General features: G+C 38.0%; 1 protein-coding gene across 5 annotated transcripts in view; it reads right to left on the reverse strand.

The window, feature by feature from the left end:
- Positions 1-18,799, reverse strand: part of gramd2aa (GRAM domain containing 2Aa) — a 38,541-nt gene that overhangs the window by 7,549 nt on the left and 12,193 nt on the right. For 3 of the 5 annotated variants that reach the window (XM_088075025.1, XM_042491415.2, XM_088075020.1), the window contains exons 3-8: positions 11,422-11,479; positions 9,028-9,343; positions 6,448-6,551; positions 5,825-5,923; positions 2,093-2,164; positions 1,899-1,955 (exon numbers count right to left, since the gene is read on the reverse strand). In XM_088075025.1, the coding sequence (XP_087931151.1) occupies positions 1,899-1,955; positions 2,093-2,164; positions 5,825-5,923; positions 6,448-6,551; positions 9,028-9,343; positions 11,422-11,479 (706 nt within the window). The remainder of the gene's footprint in view (positions 1-1,898; positions 1,956-2,092; positions 2,165-5,824; positions 5,924-6,447; positions 6,552-9,027; positions 9,344-11,421; positions 11,480-18,799) is intronic. The other 2 variants (XM_088075039.1, XM_088075046.1) reach the window with 1 other exon arrangement.

Raw genomic sequence — 18,799 nt, forward strand, 5'->3', positions numbered from 1 at the left:
CCCATCTTTATTTTAATCATATTGTGATATTTTGACCTCCTCCCTGAAGGTGGGAAACACTAAGCTATATCAGCACCTCAGAGGTAACGCTGGGAATCAGTTAAGAGTGTTAATGACATTTATGGGCTGCCAGGTTGTGAAAAATCTCTTTGGTGGGTGTTTGTCCTTTGAATTTGGTAATAAATTTGTACATTTTTTTTAAAATTAAATTTATTTTGTTTTACTTTAAAAGTTTAACTTGCAGAAGACTTTATATGCTGATGTTTTTACTGCTATTTTTTATTTTCTTTCATTTCATTCACATTTTAACAACTGAAATTTAGAACGCCTTGTGAGAATTCATTATGCCTGAGTATGATAACAATAAAGACTATTAATAATTCATAAGTAAACTATAAACAGTAATCTATGAATAAATGCAATTATAAGATGTTAATAAATTTTGTGCTGAGAAAGATGCTCAACAATCAAAAACATTACAGGGACTTTTAATAACCTGGCAACCTAAAAGTTCCTGTAGTTAATGGCTCATAAGTAATAGTAAATTATTCAGTCAATGATTTAATAATTAACAAAAGGTGTTATTGTGCTATTCATCTTAAAACTTTGAAGGCCAATATAACTAAAAACACCTGAAAATAAGTTTACCACTCCTGGTTCCCTCGTCTTGGTCATTGTTTTTTGAATGGGTTTTTGTTAAATGCCTGAAATAAGCTGTAGAGACTTTTACATTTTGTTCAACAAAATAAAATATGCCAGTAAATACCCCACTGATAACTTTGAAGCTTTTATATGTAAAAACAAAACAAACACTAACAAGTGGTTAAATGAGACTGCAGATTGTCATCACACCAAACACAACTTTACAGCCTCGTTGTGGAGGCGACTTTGAAGTCGTGCGACTGTATTATAGTTATTTTACGGCCAAATGTTAGCTCTTTGTTTCTGGTGAGTGGATTTACACTGCAAAAATCAAAAAAGTAGCGTTCATTTGTTAAGATTATCTTGCTGAACAAAAAGTGTAAGTATCACAAACGTTTATTTACCTCAAAGCTTATTTTCCACATTAATCCAAAATCCAATGGAAAAATCCCATAGGCTTTTTGACAAGGGAACCAGGGCAATGCTCACTTCTGCAGTGGTTTTTAGGGACGGTGTCCTTTAATGAATTTTTGCACTTACGTATGTTACTGTTCCTTATAGCCGACTCTGTGTGATTGTTTATTCTGTGTCTTGTTCTACCTGACTGCAAGGCAAATTTCCCTTAGGGGACAATAAAGTTGAAAGTTGAATTTGAGTCTGCATCAACCTACAGAAAGCCCCGTCATCCCTGCAGCACTTTACTGAACTACATTGTAGGTGAACATTTTTGAAAGTTGGATTATTTCTGCATTTGTGTCTTATAAAAACAAACAAAACATAAATCTGGCATCTAAATATTTTCTGAGAGCATCAAAGCTCTTTGAAATCTTGGATCATGTTGGCATCATCAGCAAACACCCTTTTTGTTCCGATACTTTCAGTCTAGATTAGGGCGCGATCAAGGACGAGCATGTTAGCGGAACTTAATTATGACTAAATACAAAAACTGTTCTGTCGCAGAGCGGCCTGTAGTGCGCACACACACAAGGTGACTTCAGAGCACTCTCGGATAGCATCTTGCCAACTCGGGGGGTAATTCACTGCAGGACTGCAGCTGCAACAGAATGATCTATTGATGCTGTCTGAAGGTGAGTCAGCCCTCAGGTCAGCTGTAAGTGGGAGCTGTCAGAGGGCTTTATAGACCAACATGAAACACAAGTAGGAAACATTAAAGCAATAAATATCTGTGGATAACCAGATAAACGCTCTGATCGGAACAATTTTACGGCTTATGAAAACATGTTGTCATCACTGACCAGCGATAGTGTCGGCTCCTCCATGAACTGCTTCAAGCTCAGACTCTTCCCATTGACCTGGAGAAAAGGAAAAAAACACTTTAACTGACACCACACAGTATTGACTATAACAGTATACGTGTGTGTGTGTGTGTGTGTGTGTGTGTGTGTGTGTGCGTGTGTGTGCGTGTGTGTGTGTGTGTGGGTGGTCTGACCTGTAGGTGTGTGCAGATCCTGCGGAGGACATCATATACGCTGTCTCTCGATAGCAGAGATACAAATACATACTGGAGGACAAAAAGAGAAACAGTGATGTAAATATCTTTTAGATATTCTTTTTATAATTCTGTTCAAAAAGTTTTTTTTTTTTTTTTTTTAAAAATCCCTTAAAATTATTCTGAATTTATCCATAATCATAAAAATGTTTATGAAGCACAGTTTGAGCTCATTTAAACAGAGAGATTCTCACCAGTGTACTTTATATTCAAGAGGTTTCTTTTGGGCAACACAGATAAGCGATATACTCGGATTTTCATTTATCACCTAAATTAGGTTAGATGAGAGATGATATTAAACTTTGACGAGCCCTGCAGGGGGAAACCAAATAGAGAAATAGATCAAGAAGATTTTCTTTTTCACATCTCAGCCTGCCTTTTCAAATATCACACGTGTAAATCAGAACTTTGGTCTCTTTTCTTTAGTTAAACGATGTCTGCACAAAATCACACTTGTTCACACTTAGAACTATTATGTGTTTTTAGTTTAAAAAAAATCAGTAATTTCAGGCAGGTTAAGAGTTGCATAAGTAGTTTGAGCCTTACAAACAAGGGCGTATTATGTGACAATATTGCACAGACATGCAGCACATGCAGACATCCACCTCTCTTACAGCAGCAAGGAACAACATGCAAGATGTTTACATCTCTTTGTAGTCATGTTGTGTGTCTTTGAGGGCACTTCATGTATTTTTTGGGTTGCTTTGAATCTCCTTATGGATATTTTATGTCCTTTAAGGTAATTTTGTGTCCTTTCTGGTCATTTTGTGTCCCTTTGAGTTAATTTTGTGTATTTTTTGGTTCTTTCATGCCTCTGTAGATGTTTTGTGCCTGTGATTATTTTGTGTCTTTTATGGTGATTTTGTGTCTCTTTGTGAATGTTTTGTGTCTGTTTGAGGTTATTTTATGTCCTTTATGGTCTTTTTGTGTCTGTTCTTGGATGTTTTATATCTCTGAGATAATTTTGTTTCATTTTTAGTCATTTTGCATCTCTTTGTCAATGTTTTGTGTCTTTTTCAGTCATTTGGTTTCTCTGTGGTCATTTTGTGTCTTTGTGGTTGTGTTGCGTCTTGCTAAGGTAATTTTTGTCTCTAGTTCTGCTCTTTTTTTGTAGTTATTTAATGTGTCTTTGCAGGTCCTTTGCATCTTTTTGTGGTTGTTTTCTTTCTCTTTGTGGTCATTTTGTGTCTATGGGGCCCCCTGAAACTTTGGGCCCCTAGGCTTGTGTCCAGTAGGCCAATTCACTAACCCATCCATGCTTACAGGGCATATAATAACACATTAACATTACTGGGAAATAGTAGAAATATATTACAAAACGACACATCTGGGCCACATAAAGGATATTTTTCTAATCACATTTTTGTTCTGTTTTATTCTTTCATGAATGAATAACAGGTCAGTGACAGCTTACCAAAATATCCCCCTGACCTGAATAAATATCACTGCTATCTGAAAAGTACATTTGAATTTATTCAGGAGCATTGGGAACACTGTGCTACTGTGTGTGCATTTTATCAGTTGTTTTTCTCTCGTGTCTCTCGTGTTGGTGAATGAGCTGAAAAATTACAAATAAGCCTGAACTTTGTTTTTACAGGCACAAGCTGTGAACTTTTCACATGATAAACACAAGAGAAACACTGTGCAGAGCCATGTATGTGCTCATGGTTATGTAATGCATATTACACAATCATGCACACGTTCTGTATAGTAAAGGACATTCGGCCTTGTACAGTATGAGACACACTATCCATATGCTATAAAGCTCACATGCTTTGAAGAGGGTTGTTGCTTTAATCTGAGCCGCTGTGTTAGTCAGTGTGACTCTGTGCACTCTGAGATAAAGCTGAGGGGCTCATTTTTTAGGAATATGCCAGCCTCACATGAATTTAATAATAGTGTTTTGCACAAATGGAAACGTAAATTGGGTTGTGCCTTTACTCACTGAGTTAACATTAAACTTTAAATAGAGAAAGCGAGGGGGAGCACCATCTGAAGACAGAAACCTTATCTGAAGACTTTCTGCATTTATATAGAAACTCAGAGTTATCTCATGTACACCTCAGTGCTGATAGTGAGGTAATCCTAACCTTTTTGCATTTATGTGGCAAAAAATCAGACCAGTCTCTCCATATATTAATATTTAAGGACTTGTGTTATGAATAAACAATGTATGCTGTCATACTGTAGATGTGAGTGTACAGTAGAGTATATGAATGTCTGAGGAGCACTTAGAAACGTGCTATTTCTGAACTTTGGGATGACTGCCATAGTCGGCTCCTGTGTGCTGCGGCATGAAGCCGATATGTGTGTACTACCACAAACATGCAGAATATTCTGTAATCTATTTTCTGGTATTGAGCAAAAAGATGAATGAAGAAAGCAAAAAATGACCTGAAAAAAGTTTGACTTGCATAGAAACATGGTCAGTGCCAACCCCCATTCTGCTACTGCTAAAACTGTATCTAAAAGTGTTTTCTAGTTTGATATGAAAAGGAAACTTTAGAAAAATAAACTAAATGTATGTCCTTTAATTTATCTCATTTCAGGAGCTCATGTGCCCTCATATGCCTAAGTACAGTGTATCAGAGCCATGAGCATGACTGCAAACTCTTTTTGATAAATCACCGCCTACATGTTACTTATCTTCTACACACAATATATAAAATCAATTCTCTCGGTTTCGTAATTTGAACTTCAAATAACCGGTTTTGCATTCAAACCACAATTTGGTCTCTTTCCTCTCTTGTGGACTGCCTTCATCGAGAATCAGAAATAAAAGACAAACTCATTATCGTTGTCTGTGGGCACAGAAACAGAACAAAACAGCAGAGGGCTCAAAGAAAAGTGAGCAAAGGCATAGGACTACATGGTAGGTTGTGAATATGTGTAGTTGTCGGTTGTACTTTATTACAAACCAAGTTAGCACTAATGTTAGCATTAGGGGCCGACAGATTATTTGCCTGGCCAATTATCGGGGCCAATATTTGTAATTTTGCAGATTATCTGTACTGGCGTTTTATTTCAATTTGCTGATTGCTGATAAAATTACTTCATGAAAAATTGTGCTGCTTTGGCTCCACTGCAGCTGTGTATTTCCCTCTGGTCTTAAACATTTGCTTAAAGCATTTAAACAAAGTTTTTTTTGGGGGGGGGGTGGAGTTTGTTATATTCCAAATTCTAAATTTCGCCAGAAATGTTTTCATCTAAATGTAAATGCAAATTGGTTGCAAATTGGTTGCAAATATCGGTATGAGCCCTGAAAAACCAATATCGACTCCTCCTATATTTAGCATGAACTCCCTTTCCCATTTTGTACAGCTGGCACTTTTCCTCACATTTGTTCTGAACACACCTACAGAGCTCCACGTTTTTCTAGGTACAAAACCTAGAAGTCACCCCAATATTCAGGGGCTGCTGAGGCCTGAGCTGTGTAAAAACACCACTTGAAGACCGGCTGAGTCTGATTTGACAGCAGATTAAGAGGCCTGTCTGAACGCTGCTGTAATGGTGGAAAAACCCTTCTCTCTCTCTCTGGCTACCAGGCTGGGACTCCGCTCTGCTGCTATCTATAGCACGCTGTTGTTTTTTCCATCACACCTCTCCTGCAGTCATGCTGCGCTAATCAGCGTAAGTATTTTAATTCACAGCGACTGTGATGGAAGTGTTCACCTTCTGGCCGGTGTCTGTGGTGATAGCCAAGCCATTGGGGACAAGGCCTGCTGTTTTGTGCTTCTTCACCAGCCTCACAGAAACAACAGGGATAGCCACCTAAAGGAAACAACACTATTAGCAAACCTAAAAGCAAGATGGCGAGAAAGTTAAAAGTAAGATAAAAACACGAGTGCAATTTGAGTAAATGAAAGCAGACAGAGGCCTCTGGAGAAAATGAGTAGTGGACATGAAAAGTGTCTTATTTCAGTCAGAATGTGAGGAATGCAGTCCGAATAAGTAGCTTATTGTCACTCAGATGTCAGGAGAGCTTTGGTTTCAAGGAAATGAACGAAAGGGAACAATGAATAACATCAAAAGAGAAAGTCATGTAACTGGTTGAGGTTAAAGGTTCAGTCAGTCGACCTGTTCTTCGTACATTATTTCTCAGCACAGACAGAAAGAGAAAATGTGGGAAAATAACACTGAACGCTGAAAGTCAGCCCGTAATCCTGAGTGACTTTCAGTCAAATAATTTGTCAAGTCTTCCAATCAGACGACTTGTCAGATTTTGACGGGGAGAAACGCGGTTCATATTTGTCAGTCAGTTTGAGTCCATTAAGCTGTCTGTCAGTCCCCCATACCTTTATGTCCTTGCCGAAGAGGTTGGCATAGAAACACAGCCAGTTTCTGGAAATGTAGAGCCGGCCTTGTAGAAGGATGTCTCTGAGAAGAGCACAGGAGTACACTGAGGACAAAAGAGACACAAACACTTTTGAAGAAATCTCACTCTTAACCCTTTAGAACCTGGACTGACATTAGTTCTGTTGACATCATAAGTATGTAAACCTCTGGGACCCGAGAAAAGTGGTTTGATTTCTTTTAAAAAAACATGGGAAAAAGGCAATGAGCAACTTGTAAGAGCAAGAAATAAATACATTTACAATTTAAAAAAAACCTAGGGGAAAATGTCTATTTAACTATAATCATAATTATCATAATTATGTATAGCACCTTTTACAGGTTAATTTCTTGGCTTTTTGCAAAAATTGTAAAAAGTTAATTAACGGTGATAAGGAAATAACCTGAATAATTTCCCTAGTTTTTCTGAGCTTTCTTAAGGTAATTTTTCCTTTTTTTTGTTTTGTTTAAGGTAATTTTCTTCAATGTTTTTCTAATTTCTTTCTAAGTTTTTAGTAATTTCTTGTTAAGTTGCTCAATGATGTCTTTCTGTATAGTCCAGAAGACTATCTCAGGTTTCAAAGGGTTAAAAATTAAACTGGATAAAGAAAAACATACAGGCTCATCAAAATCTCTCTCTGTCTCTCCAACATTTCTAACCATTTTTAATCCACACCTCCTGTGACCAAACCTTTAAGGGGGTAAATTAAAGAAAAAAAACTTAACAGCTTGAGCTTAACTGACTATTTTAGAGGATTTTGAGATATAAAAAAAAAAAATCTTACATCAAGGGTTCATGAAGTTTTGGTGACTAATGGCCATTTAAGGGAGCCAGCACATGATTGAGGGCTGCACAGAGAAAATTACCAATATATGATTTTTTATGACATACCATGCTGACATTTTTAACGACTTTGTCAAAAAAAATAAACATACTATTCTCTTTTTTTTGTACTGCGTCCTCGATGACTTTTACCTTTTCATTCTCTTGCTCTTCACATACACTCCCTCGAAATCCATTAGACTCTATTATAACTTTGACGTTATCAGTCAAAGATCTCATTGCATGTTGTTTAGACTGCGATAACTCACTTGAACTTTTTTCCCGTGTGCAATTTTAGCACCCTCCAGTTCAGTGGTTCCCAACTAGTGGGTCATGGTCCAAAATTGGGTCGCAGGTCCATTCTGAATGGACTGCAGTGACTTGTGAACGTGTCAGTTTTGTTAAAAAACACTATTTATTTTGAAGCACAGTGAATTTCTTGCACAGATCTTCTATTTTGAAATGTAATTTCTGTTTATTCTTGCAGTGGACTATGTTTTTATTTTTTGTGATTTAAGCCAACATGTTGTTAAGATTTTGTCAAATAAAATTGAGTATATGGTCATTTAAGATGAACTAATGACATGAACTAATACATCTTAAGTAATGAAATAGAGAATCTGTTTAGTGTTTGACAATGACTGTATCCACAGCAGTCGAGCTTCTGCTGGAGTATGGCAACACCACTTAGACAAACCACACACCAACTACACCTTCAAATTAGAAGTGGTAGAAATAATTAGGCATGAGCGAGTACACAATTATCTCAAGCTGTTCAACCAGCTAAATTATCTCTTTCTATGTCTTTGCGTTTAAGCCAGATGTGGGTGGAGCTTTGAAGAGTTACATTTAAAGTGGATAAAATTGTTATTTTAAGCCTGAAATTCATGTTTTAATCAGAAGTTGCTATATTTATTATTCATAATTAAACTTTTTTACAGAACAATCTCAGGACTGAACTTCAGATGTTTTCTTGACCACAAGAGTAAGAGATCATTTACCGCTACTTATATGAGGATTTTACTTCATCGTGTACAAATAGACACTTTTTACTCGCATGATACTTTTACTCAAAAAAGTACATTATGTGTACCAGATACTCAATTCATCTGAGTATTCAGCTCAACTCGGTGATAATAATGGCAATTTGTTGAGCAAATGTATGATTATGATACATCTAGTGATTATTCAGACAGTGGTGCATGTTTGCCTGTCATTACATAGCAAAAGTTTTTTTCTTTGTTTTTTTATCAATATATCAGGGAGACATTAAGAGCATATTTGAATATTGGGGGGATGCTTCACCCCATTATATGTTCTAATCACTGCCCAGTCATTAAGCCTTTTCAGTGTCCAGAGACAAAGATGACGTCTTATAATTTCTAATCATCCAAAGCTGAAAGATATATTGCATTCATAACAGATTTTAAAAAGAAAAGCACTGCAACTCCACAACTGAAATGCTGAAATATGTTACTCTTTAATAAATTATGCTTGATAATAATTAATTGATTAATTGACTTATGTCAGCTTGAAATAACATTAATCTCTTTTTAATATCTGATATTTAATAAAAGGTCAGTTTCAGTCTTGTTACTGTATATGAGCAGCTTTAGCAGAAGTGCGTAATAGCAAAGTACAAATGCATGAAGGCAAATTATAAGGATGAAGCATGACATGTTGCACAGCCTTAAAGTTTGTGTGGTAAGAAGCACCGTACCTTTCATGAGGATCTCATCCTTGGGCACACACTGGAACAGTTTGTGGTACTGCGAGTTGTACTTGCTGACAGTCTGTGCAGAGGGACAGGGCAGAGTCATGAGCAGCTCCTTGGCGGACCGGCCTGCCTGCACAGCACCGCCGGCCGCTCCGCCGGCCACTCCGCCACCACCGGCCACTCCGGCTCCGCTCGCGGCAGACACCACCCTCTCCCTCAAAGGACGCGAGCTCTGCACCAGGCTCAGCACGTTGGCACCGTACACACACACACACTCGCGCACATCCAAGGCCTGGAGCAAGCTGCTGCAAGACACACACTGTTTCCCTGTCGCCGGTCAGTACGGGGACGAGATCCACTACCTCTCTAGTCTACCGACACACACCTGGCTCTAATGTGAACACCTATGCACACACACACACACACACACACACACACACACACACACACACACTACTACAGAGTTACAGCAGCAACGCCTCAGTTTACAGCCACTGAGCTCCCTCTCAGAAACTACAAGCCTCTCTTTCTCTGTCTCAAATACACTGCTAGTGACTCTACACTTCGCAGCACCCGGCTGACACCCTCCCTCTCCCTCTGCCTCCCTCACACAAACACACACACACACACACAAACACACACACACACACACAAGGACTCCTCTCTACTCTCACTTGAAGCCCTTTCTTTCTCTGCCTTTCCTTGCCTCTAAACTGTCACTTTGTCTGTCAGTCTGACACCTAAAAGTCACTTTTCAGAGAAAATCAGACATTTTTCCCCTTTCTGAGCACACAAGAGGTCTCATTCATTCCCTGCTCTCCTCCCTCACAGCTCAAACTCACCTCTCGCTCTAGATACCACCACTCTATCTTTCCCTGTTCTTCCGTCCTGTCCTGTATCTTTCCTTCAACTCCTATCAGCTCACTTTGCTGCTGTCTGCTGCTCCTGTTTTTGTCTTTCTATTAATAGCTCATAGGAGCGCACCTCCTGTCCTCAGGAATATGGCGCTTACAGTACAGCGGGCTACAATTACACAGAGGGCTCGCTCACTAAAAGGGAAGGTGTGAATGTATACTTATTTGTCTGAATTCAAAGGTAAAATGCTGTCAGATTATTTGTTTGTGTTGTGGTTCTATTAATGTATACTCGTTGGTAATAAATTTACATTAAGTGACTCATACCAAGGTTGAACTTTTGAGAAAAGTCTAGAGGACACCGGAAATGATGGCTATAAGTCTGTGTGATAGTAATTCAGGATTATATAGCACAGCTGAACATGTCAATGCACATTTTTTTCATTATTTGGTTTTATATATACACAGACATCGCCCACTTCAGTATAGGCAAGTGAAAACACCGCTCTATGTAGTGACAAATGCTAATACAAGTCATTAAAGTTATGGTCACACATTTTAGGTGACATAAATAGAAGAAAAACACATTTTTGAGTGGAGGTGGACTTCAGTCATAATTAAACTTGAGAATTCTCACATCAATGTCAGGGAGGTAAGCAGGACACATTTGGTATTTTCTCACTAATTTATAATGGTTATAATGTCTTTTCCAGCTTCTTGGCATGTCATGATATGATTCGGAAAAGAAATAATAAATATGCATCAGATTGCAATCAGATTTTGTCATATTGGTGGAAGCCTTTTGTCACCTTGTGCATTCAGTGACACTGACTTCAGCTTTTTGAAACGTATTTCAATACTGCAGCATATATGTGAGAAAAGCCTCTGAGTCAGGGAATCACGAAATTAAAAGTTTCAGTGGTTCTCAAATTGTAGGTCAGAGTCCAAAAGTGGGTTGTGGGTCCATTCTGAATGGACTGCATGTGACTCATGAACTCGCCAAATCTGAAAGAAAAAAAACCCCTTTATTTCGAAATAAAGTGAATTTCTGGCAGAGAGCTTTTATTTTGAAGTGCTGTTTCTGTTTATTCTTGCAATATGTTTTATTTCTTTGTGTTCTACGCCAATGTGTTGTTTACATTTGGGCTGTGGTTCCCAATTTGGACCAGTTAGGAATCACGGCCCTCGAGGGAAAGCGTTATAGTTCCAGCGTGTCAGGTTTAAGGGGATATATAGTAGGACATGTTATATAAAGCATTATTTACTGAAAGTCTGGATTCAGAGAAAAAAGTGAGCACACATTAGCAGGTGCTGGCCTGTTTCCAGCGAGCCAAACCTCCTGAACAATGAACACTGAAGGGACTCTAATCAGAAGTTTCAGGTCATTGTCTCCCTCAAACCTCACCGCAAGAGGCCATTAAATCCCCCTAAAAGTCACACTCTGGACCTTTAACAGGGAGCACTGCTTTTACTAATAAGCATAATAATGAATATTATCACAGACACAGTAACAACGAGGATCAAAAGAGAGAACAAGACTCACCGAGCCCCGGTAACATTTCTTCACGTCTTCGTACGAGAGGTCTTCAATCAGATGAAACCTGTGATGACAAGAAAAATACACAGAGAATTACAATGAAGATTATTTAAATGCATGTTTTGTCCACTGTCTATCTTTTATCTACAATAAGGGTGAGGGGAAAATCGATACACCATAGTATCACAATATTTTGCAGGCAATATTTTATCAATATATCCATCTATCAATATAACGATATATCAATACATCGATATACGGACAACACTATTAATATTAATATTATTAATATTGCATATAAAAATTACATTTTTGGTTGGCTACTTAAACAAAAAAAACCCAATTATTTTCAGGGCACTAAATAATAATAATAATAAACTTGATTTGTATAGCACCTTCAATACAAGAAAGTCAGCCCAACGTGCTTTACAACAAAGAAATTTCACGAACCAAGTGCTTCAAATGAAAAGACATAGAAGACAGAATAAAATCTGCATGTGAAAATAAGATAATATCAGAATAGAATAGACAGAATGCATCTTCACATGGATTAAACCCACCAGGTAAAACTAACAGTAACATAACAGTAACATAGTAACAGTAACAGTAACATAACAATAAGGATAAAAATAGAATGCACAGAACACATAGCATAAGAAGGAAAATAAATTAAATTCTAATTAATAAAAATAAAGCTAAAAATAGCCTGTATAAAATGCATTAAATTAAGGAAAATACATTTAAAAGAGATGCAGCAGTGCGTAAGTGCATACACACATTTTTGCTGCAATAAAAATGACTAAAGTGAGATGAACAGACTGAAAAGTTAAACTTCTTGGATAAAGCAGATCCTTTTGGAGACATAATGTGCAGGTTAACAGACATAATAAATCGCAATGTATGGCTATAAACATACCACAATACTTAACCTATCACAAAACATTTAAATAATATTGATAATATCGTATCATGGCGCCTTTGGTGATTCTCACCCCAAATTTACTAGTCTTCTCTGTGTACGTGTGGATAGAAATATATAACAAATACTGTATATAGTACATTTGAGGGCAGATTAATGCCTTTTTCCTGCCTGAGGACAGCATGACAAATGTCAGCTTGTGTGCGTGTGTGCTGTATGATTGCATCTGTGTACATTGCATGGAAATCCGAGCTGGGTCAAAGCTTCCACATGACGAGTTATTCATCAGTGTGTGCATAACTGCAGGGAGACGAAGGCTGTCACAAAACAACAGAATCAAAGATAAATATTGAGTTGTTTTAACACAAATAATGATCATGCAAGGAGATTATCTGTGTTGTCCTTTTTATAGTCATGATACACAAACACACAAACACACACACACACACACACACATCACTGGCATCACGCTCGCCTCAGGAGGAACATTCGGAGCAGAGCAGCAGATGTCACAGCATGATACTCATATCTGTTGCTAAAGCAGACAGAACCAGGCAGCAGATAAAATACAGTATAATCAGCCCTTTAAGGAAAATGTCACTGAAATGAACTGCTGTCCCAGTTAAGATGCTTTAAAGAAGAGGACATGTTTGCAACAATAAAGTCTGAAAGGCCAGATGTTTTTGAGGGATTATTTCCTGACACAGACGTCCTTTTGTTCCCGTATCTTTCTGTGAGTTTGAGGTGATTGACAGCAAGCAGAGCGCCACGTAACGCAGCGCTGATATGAAAACACTCTCGCTCAAGGAGATACTGATAAAACAGAAGCTCTGGCAAATTGCAGCTTCATGTTTGCTGTGATGGATTATCTCACTCTGTGGAAACCATTTTTCATACGGTGTAAAGGAGAAAGGCATCAAATAAAGTGAGAGAAAGTGAGACTTGATATCTTCAACCCTCCAGAGTCTGACGGGAATAATGTGAAGGACACGTGACGACTGTTACATTTGTCATTTAGTCCAAAAACTCAAAGTATTTTCTCTTGCAATGTTAAAAGTGGAAACATATTGTTTGAGAATATGAACAAGTAAGCAGCCAGGGTTTGTTAGAAATATTAGACACATTTTTCCTTATCGTACTTATAATCACAGGTGGACTTTAAGCACTGTACGTTTTATCACACTTCAGACTTCTGCTCTGCTGTATTTCAAAAGAAAAAGCTTAATTATTCACTCTTACATTTTTCTGACATTACTGCTTACTTTTCAGATTAGGATTTTGTGCATAAAACATCAGTTTATAAAATATGCATCATTAGTATAAATACAGGTGTTCATTTTAACAACCGTAAATGTACAGTACAAAACTCCACTCAGATCTACTGCTGTACTCTGATATCTAGATATCAGTATGATATCTGCATCAGTACTGATGCAAAGTGACAATCTGTCTGTAAACACGGCTGCCCTCTGATTCAGCAGGGGCTTTATCACATCATATCATAACAGCATCACATTTGTATTCTCCTTGAACAGTGTCCTTCAGTGTATACAGCAAAGTGCCATTATGTTAAAACACCCCTCTCTGTTGTCTTTATAGCAGCAGGTCTGTCCGTGTCCCCGCTCTGATGAGAGACTCTCCTCTGGGTAAGAAGATAGTGTGACCTCTGTCCCCGAACAACCCTCCCCGACTCGGACGCCTCTATCCATGTCGCCTTTCCTCCCATGATGGAGCGCAGTGGAGATGAGAGGTAAACTCAGCACCGACAGGGTGTCTGTCACGATGACACCGAGATAATACTGTCTGGAAACAGCTGATTTCTATGACAGATAGACCTACAGCTCATCATTCTCAGGTTTCTATTGTTACTCTGCTGTCTTCGTCTATACATGTAGAGAATCTGAACAAAAGACGAATCTACAACTCAGGCCGGAGAAAGACAGACAAACAAAGTTGAAGTGTTAGAGAGCAGAGAGGGTTAACAGATGCTCTGGCTGCCTCTGTGTGTGTATGTGTGTGTGTGTGTGTCTGTGCGCGCTTGTGTAAGAGCAGGATGAGGCTGTTGTTTACAGCAGAGCGGTACAGCTGTGACAGCGCTGCCTGCTCTCTGGTCCGATCAGCCTCACAGACTTAAAGTGATGCATCACTCACTTTACATCATATTTTATCTTCGAAACTGCAGCGAGAAAATCCATCACGCACGCATCTAGAACCGCAAAATAAGCTCTAACCTGTTACAAAAGTGAAAATGTCCTTTATGCTACTTCAACTGTTTCACATTAACCCCGTGAGACCTGGACCGACTTAACTTTTCTTGTGGTACATTCACACGCCTTTCACATGCATTTAAACCTGTGAACTCAGAGCAGTTTGATTTGATTTCTTTCGAAAACCTGAAGAAAATGGGAATTACCAACTTGGCAAGAAATATCCTGCAATTAGCAAGAAATTAGTAGATTTAGAAAACTAATAAAAATTAGCTCGGGAAAAATGTCCAGAAAACTATATATATATTTCTATTCTATTCAATTATATAAATATTCATTTATATTATATCATATTTTTACAGAATTATTATCAGATTTTTTTCCCATGTAATTTCCTTGTTTGGTTTTTGTTTTTTACTTTTCTTAAGCATTTTGCTTCTTCCTTTTCCTTTCAAGGACATAGAATTTTAGTTAGTATTGCTTCTTGAAAATCTGTTATATATGTACACTTCTTCTCTATACATGCAAATTTTAAGGTAATTTTCTTGTACTTTTTTAAAATTTTATCTTATTTTTTACAAATTTCTTGATAATTTTATTTATTTTATTTAACCTTCGCAAGATGCTCATTGCCTTCCTCCTATGTTTTTGACAGAAATAAAGGCAATTTTCTTAGGTTTCAAACATCTTATCCATTAAATATTAAAAAAATAGTAACCAAAATACATATGACATGATGCCTTTGAAGGTAAGAATTCATAAACAACTTCCATGCTGGCATGATATCTAATAAGTAATACATAACCAGACTCAAATACATCAGATGAATCAAAAGCTGCCCTCTACTTAACCTTTCCAACATTTGATTATTTTACGCGGCTTATCCTAGATGTGCAAATTCATCGCTTTCTTCATTAAAAATCTCCCTCTAAGAGGCGACATCCTATTATCTTGTGACCATGTTATGAACAATAGTGCATATGTGCTGCTTTTCCTGCCTGCTGGTTACTGTCTAAAAATAGGCTCCACAGTGGCTCCGCACTCCCAGGTGGAGAGAAGAGAGTGATTATTAAAAACACAGGCAGCTCTGTGGGGACTAACCGGCTCAACAGTCCTCTCACTCTCCATCTGTCTCTCGCTTTTACACGAGATCCAGGTCTTAATCAATACTGCAGCTACATCTAGATTCTAGGTGAGTGTAAGAGGACAGCCGCTACAAGCAATTCCCATCACGCCGTCATGTAGCGGAGCTGTGAATGTGATGTGTCAAGGTATTTTTTTAAGGGTATAAACAAGGTCATGTTGTTGATGTGGGAGAATGATGGACGGTTGTCAAAGACACAACAGTAGCACCAAAGTGCTGTTATTTTGGACATTATTCAGAGGGTTTAAAGTAGATTCACAGGCCCAGGGGGAACCATCGAATTGTGCAACTGAAGCAAAAGCATGAAAATCTCTAAAGATCTCTTTTTACACAGAATCAGAAAAAATACGTTTTTCAGGTGCTGGGAGGCTCAGTGCACTGTGGATCACATTGTGCACATGCAGTGAAGACAGACTGCATGAAAGTATTGGACGCAGCCAGCATGACGTCACCCACTGGTTTGTGGACGATCGTTTTGAAGCCTTGAATTCTGCATTTTGGAGCCAGAAGTGACCATATTTCGATGAAAGGGTGGAGCTACGGAGGAGCGAGGGGCAGATCTGACTCATAAGGTCATATTTTTCCATAACCCACCTGTTTACATTTTAAAGGCTTAAAGGTTATGCGTATTTAAGGGCGGGGCCACTTTAGTGACAGACTTTCTACAAACATTTTTTATACAGTCTATGGGCGTAACCTGCGTGATACATGCTCAACAACAGACAGGAACGAGGAATACTTTATCATTTTGACAGCCTACTTTCATCAGGTCAGATAGTAACATTTAAAGAATGATTATGACGTTTCGCCTTTGAGCCAGGATGGGAGGTAGTTATAGCACTGAAACAAGGTACCAGGCTGTAAGCATGTTTCTTTCTGCTGTTAAGTTGGGCATTTTAACACGGGGGTCTTTGGGCATTGAATCGCTTCCAGAACAAGCCTTAAGTGGCAACTCAAAGGACTGCAGTTTTTGGCACTTCAGTGTTGGCTTCATTTTTCAGCCCAGGAGGTTGCTGCTTGTTAGTAAACCCGTCTGAGTCCTGCACATAAGATATAACTAAGCAGAAAAAACAAAAAACATCACAGAGTAACAACAACTGTCACTGATCTCTGCCATTTCAGAGGCTGTGGTTTGGAAATGAATCTAAATCACGAATCAGCTTGTACCCCGGTGAGCAAAGGAAAATGTTGCTTTCTGCAGTGTGTGTTTGTGTGTGTGTGTGTGTGTGTGTGTGTGTGTGTGTGTGTGTGTACGATGTGTCTTTGTCAGTGTATCTCAGTGCCCTTGGCTGTGGAGCTGAATAGTGAAACTAATTACAAGCTCAAAGAATCCTAAATTGAATCCTAAATTAGAAAGCGAACACCTCCCATCGGTGGCTGGTGTAGGAGTGGACTCCCAGTCAATAATTTAGCTGGAGGAGAAGAAATTGGGACTGAGAGAAAGTGAGTCTCACGGTGAGACTTCAAAAGTATCCACGAGAAAAAGATGGGAAAGATGAGAGAAGAAGAACCTTCAAATAGTCTCCTGAGTTTAAATTCAAGGTATCAGATTCATATATCACACAGACGAGACTTTTATTATAAAGAAACAGTTCAATAAATGTAAAAATGAAGCCAGTCTTTTATCACCCTCGATGTTTTGTTCGTACAGCAAACCAACACACACAGCACCTGCAGCTTAATCTCCAAGGAAAAACCTAAGGCATGCATGAAATATTTATCTTGTATCATAATGAAGCATTTTCTAAGTTTTATAGTCAAATATTGGGACAAAGTGCAGCTGAAAGTTCAGTCGTGACCTCCATATGTCAGATAATTTCCTTAGTGGTAACCCAAACATTATCAGTGAGGAAATTATGGAAAATTTTTGCAATCCGGGGCAACAACACAATTGCCGAATAATAATAATAATAATAAGAATAATAATAATAATAATAACAGTGTCTCGGCACTCTTTTGTTTCAGTTACATGAGCTGTGTACACAAACTTGATTTTAACTTTGAAGCTTTTCTTGAACATTTCTCTAAAAATATAGTTGTGTTAATTTCAACTGTTTTAGAAACTGAGGCCACATTTTCTAAGGAAATTGTGTGATTTTATTTTAAACATAAAATTACTGTAAAAGTCTTTCATGTGAAATCATTTAGATTTTTTTGAGCTTCAAAAAGGCATGTTTATGACAAATATCCTGCAAATATTACAGTGAATAAATAATTGCAATGCTTTACTTACTCAAATACTTTCTTACTTTTAGCGTGTAGGTTGTTAGCCTGAAAGTTTTTTGTTTTTTTACGCACAGAGCTAAAACTAAAATGAGATTATAGGCTTGGCTATGCAAGAATACTTGGCCGAAGTGGAGAGGATTTTGCACGTTACCGTCTGAGACAGGCAGCCGGTGACCGTTATTTTATTACCCACAGCCTACAGTTTGTGAGCCAGTCTACCTAACTTCCTTTTTAGCCTCTTTTAGCTTGTAGTTTTGATTTTTACAGCATATTCAATTTATGATTAAGTATCATTAACATCCACAGAAAGCCATTTCTAAAAAAAAAATAGCTCCGATAAACCCTGCCTGCCCAGCATGAAGCGACAAGCTTGTGAACGTAGTGGAGCTTCAAATGTTGCTTTGTGTGTTCCAGCTAACTCACAGGCCTTAACAACTTTATAAGCTCGTGATATGTGTTTGTCAGCCCGTTTTTATCTACGATTGCAGCTTCAAACGCTTATGTAAACAAATATTCCCAACCTAAAATACTGCATGCAGCAACAGAGGAGTGCTGAAGTGAGTTAGGTCCTCTGAGAAAATAAAGAAACACACAGTGCTTACTAAGTGCTGAAAGTTCAAGACTGACAAGTGCATAAAGTCTGTACCATTCGCTGAGTCTACTAACACACACCATGCTTCAGCGCTAAATCCCATCCACATACAGATTCCCTGGGATTACACTGCTCCTGCCTGGAATCCTTCTTATATAACACACACATTATGTCTGCAAACACATGGACATTGTGCATATGAATACTTGTAAGAACATATGTTTAAATGGATTAAAACACTTAGTATAACTATAGAATTTTACATTTTCTTCTTTCCAGGCCTTTGTAAGGAAAGA

Source organism: Plectropomus leopardus, chromosome 1 (assembly GCF_026936395.1).
Source record: "Plectropomus leopardus strain MGB_pleo_1.0 chromosome 1, ASM2693639v1, whole genome shotgun sequence".
Taxonomy (NCBI): Eukaryota; Metazoa; Chordata; class Actinopteri; order Perciformes; family Serranidae; genus Plectropomus; species Plectropomus leopardus.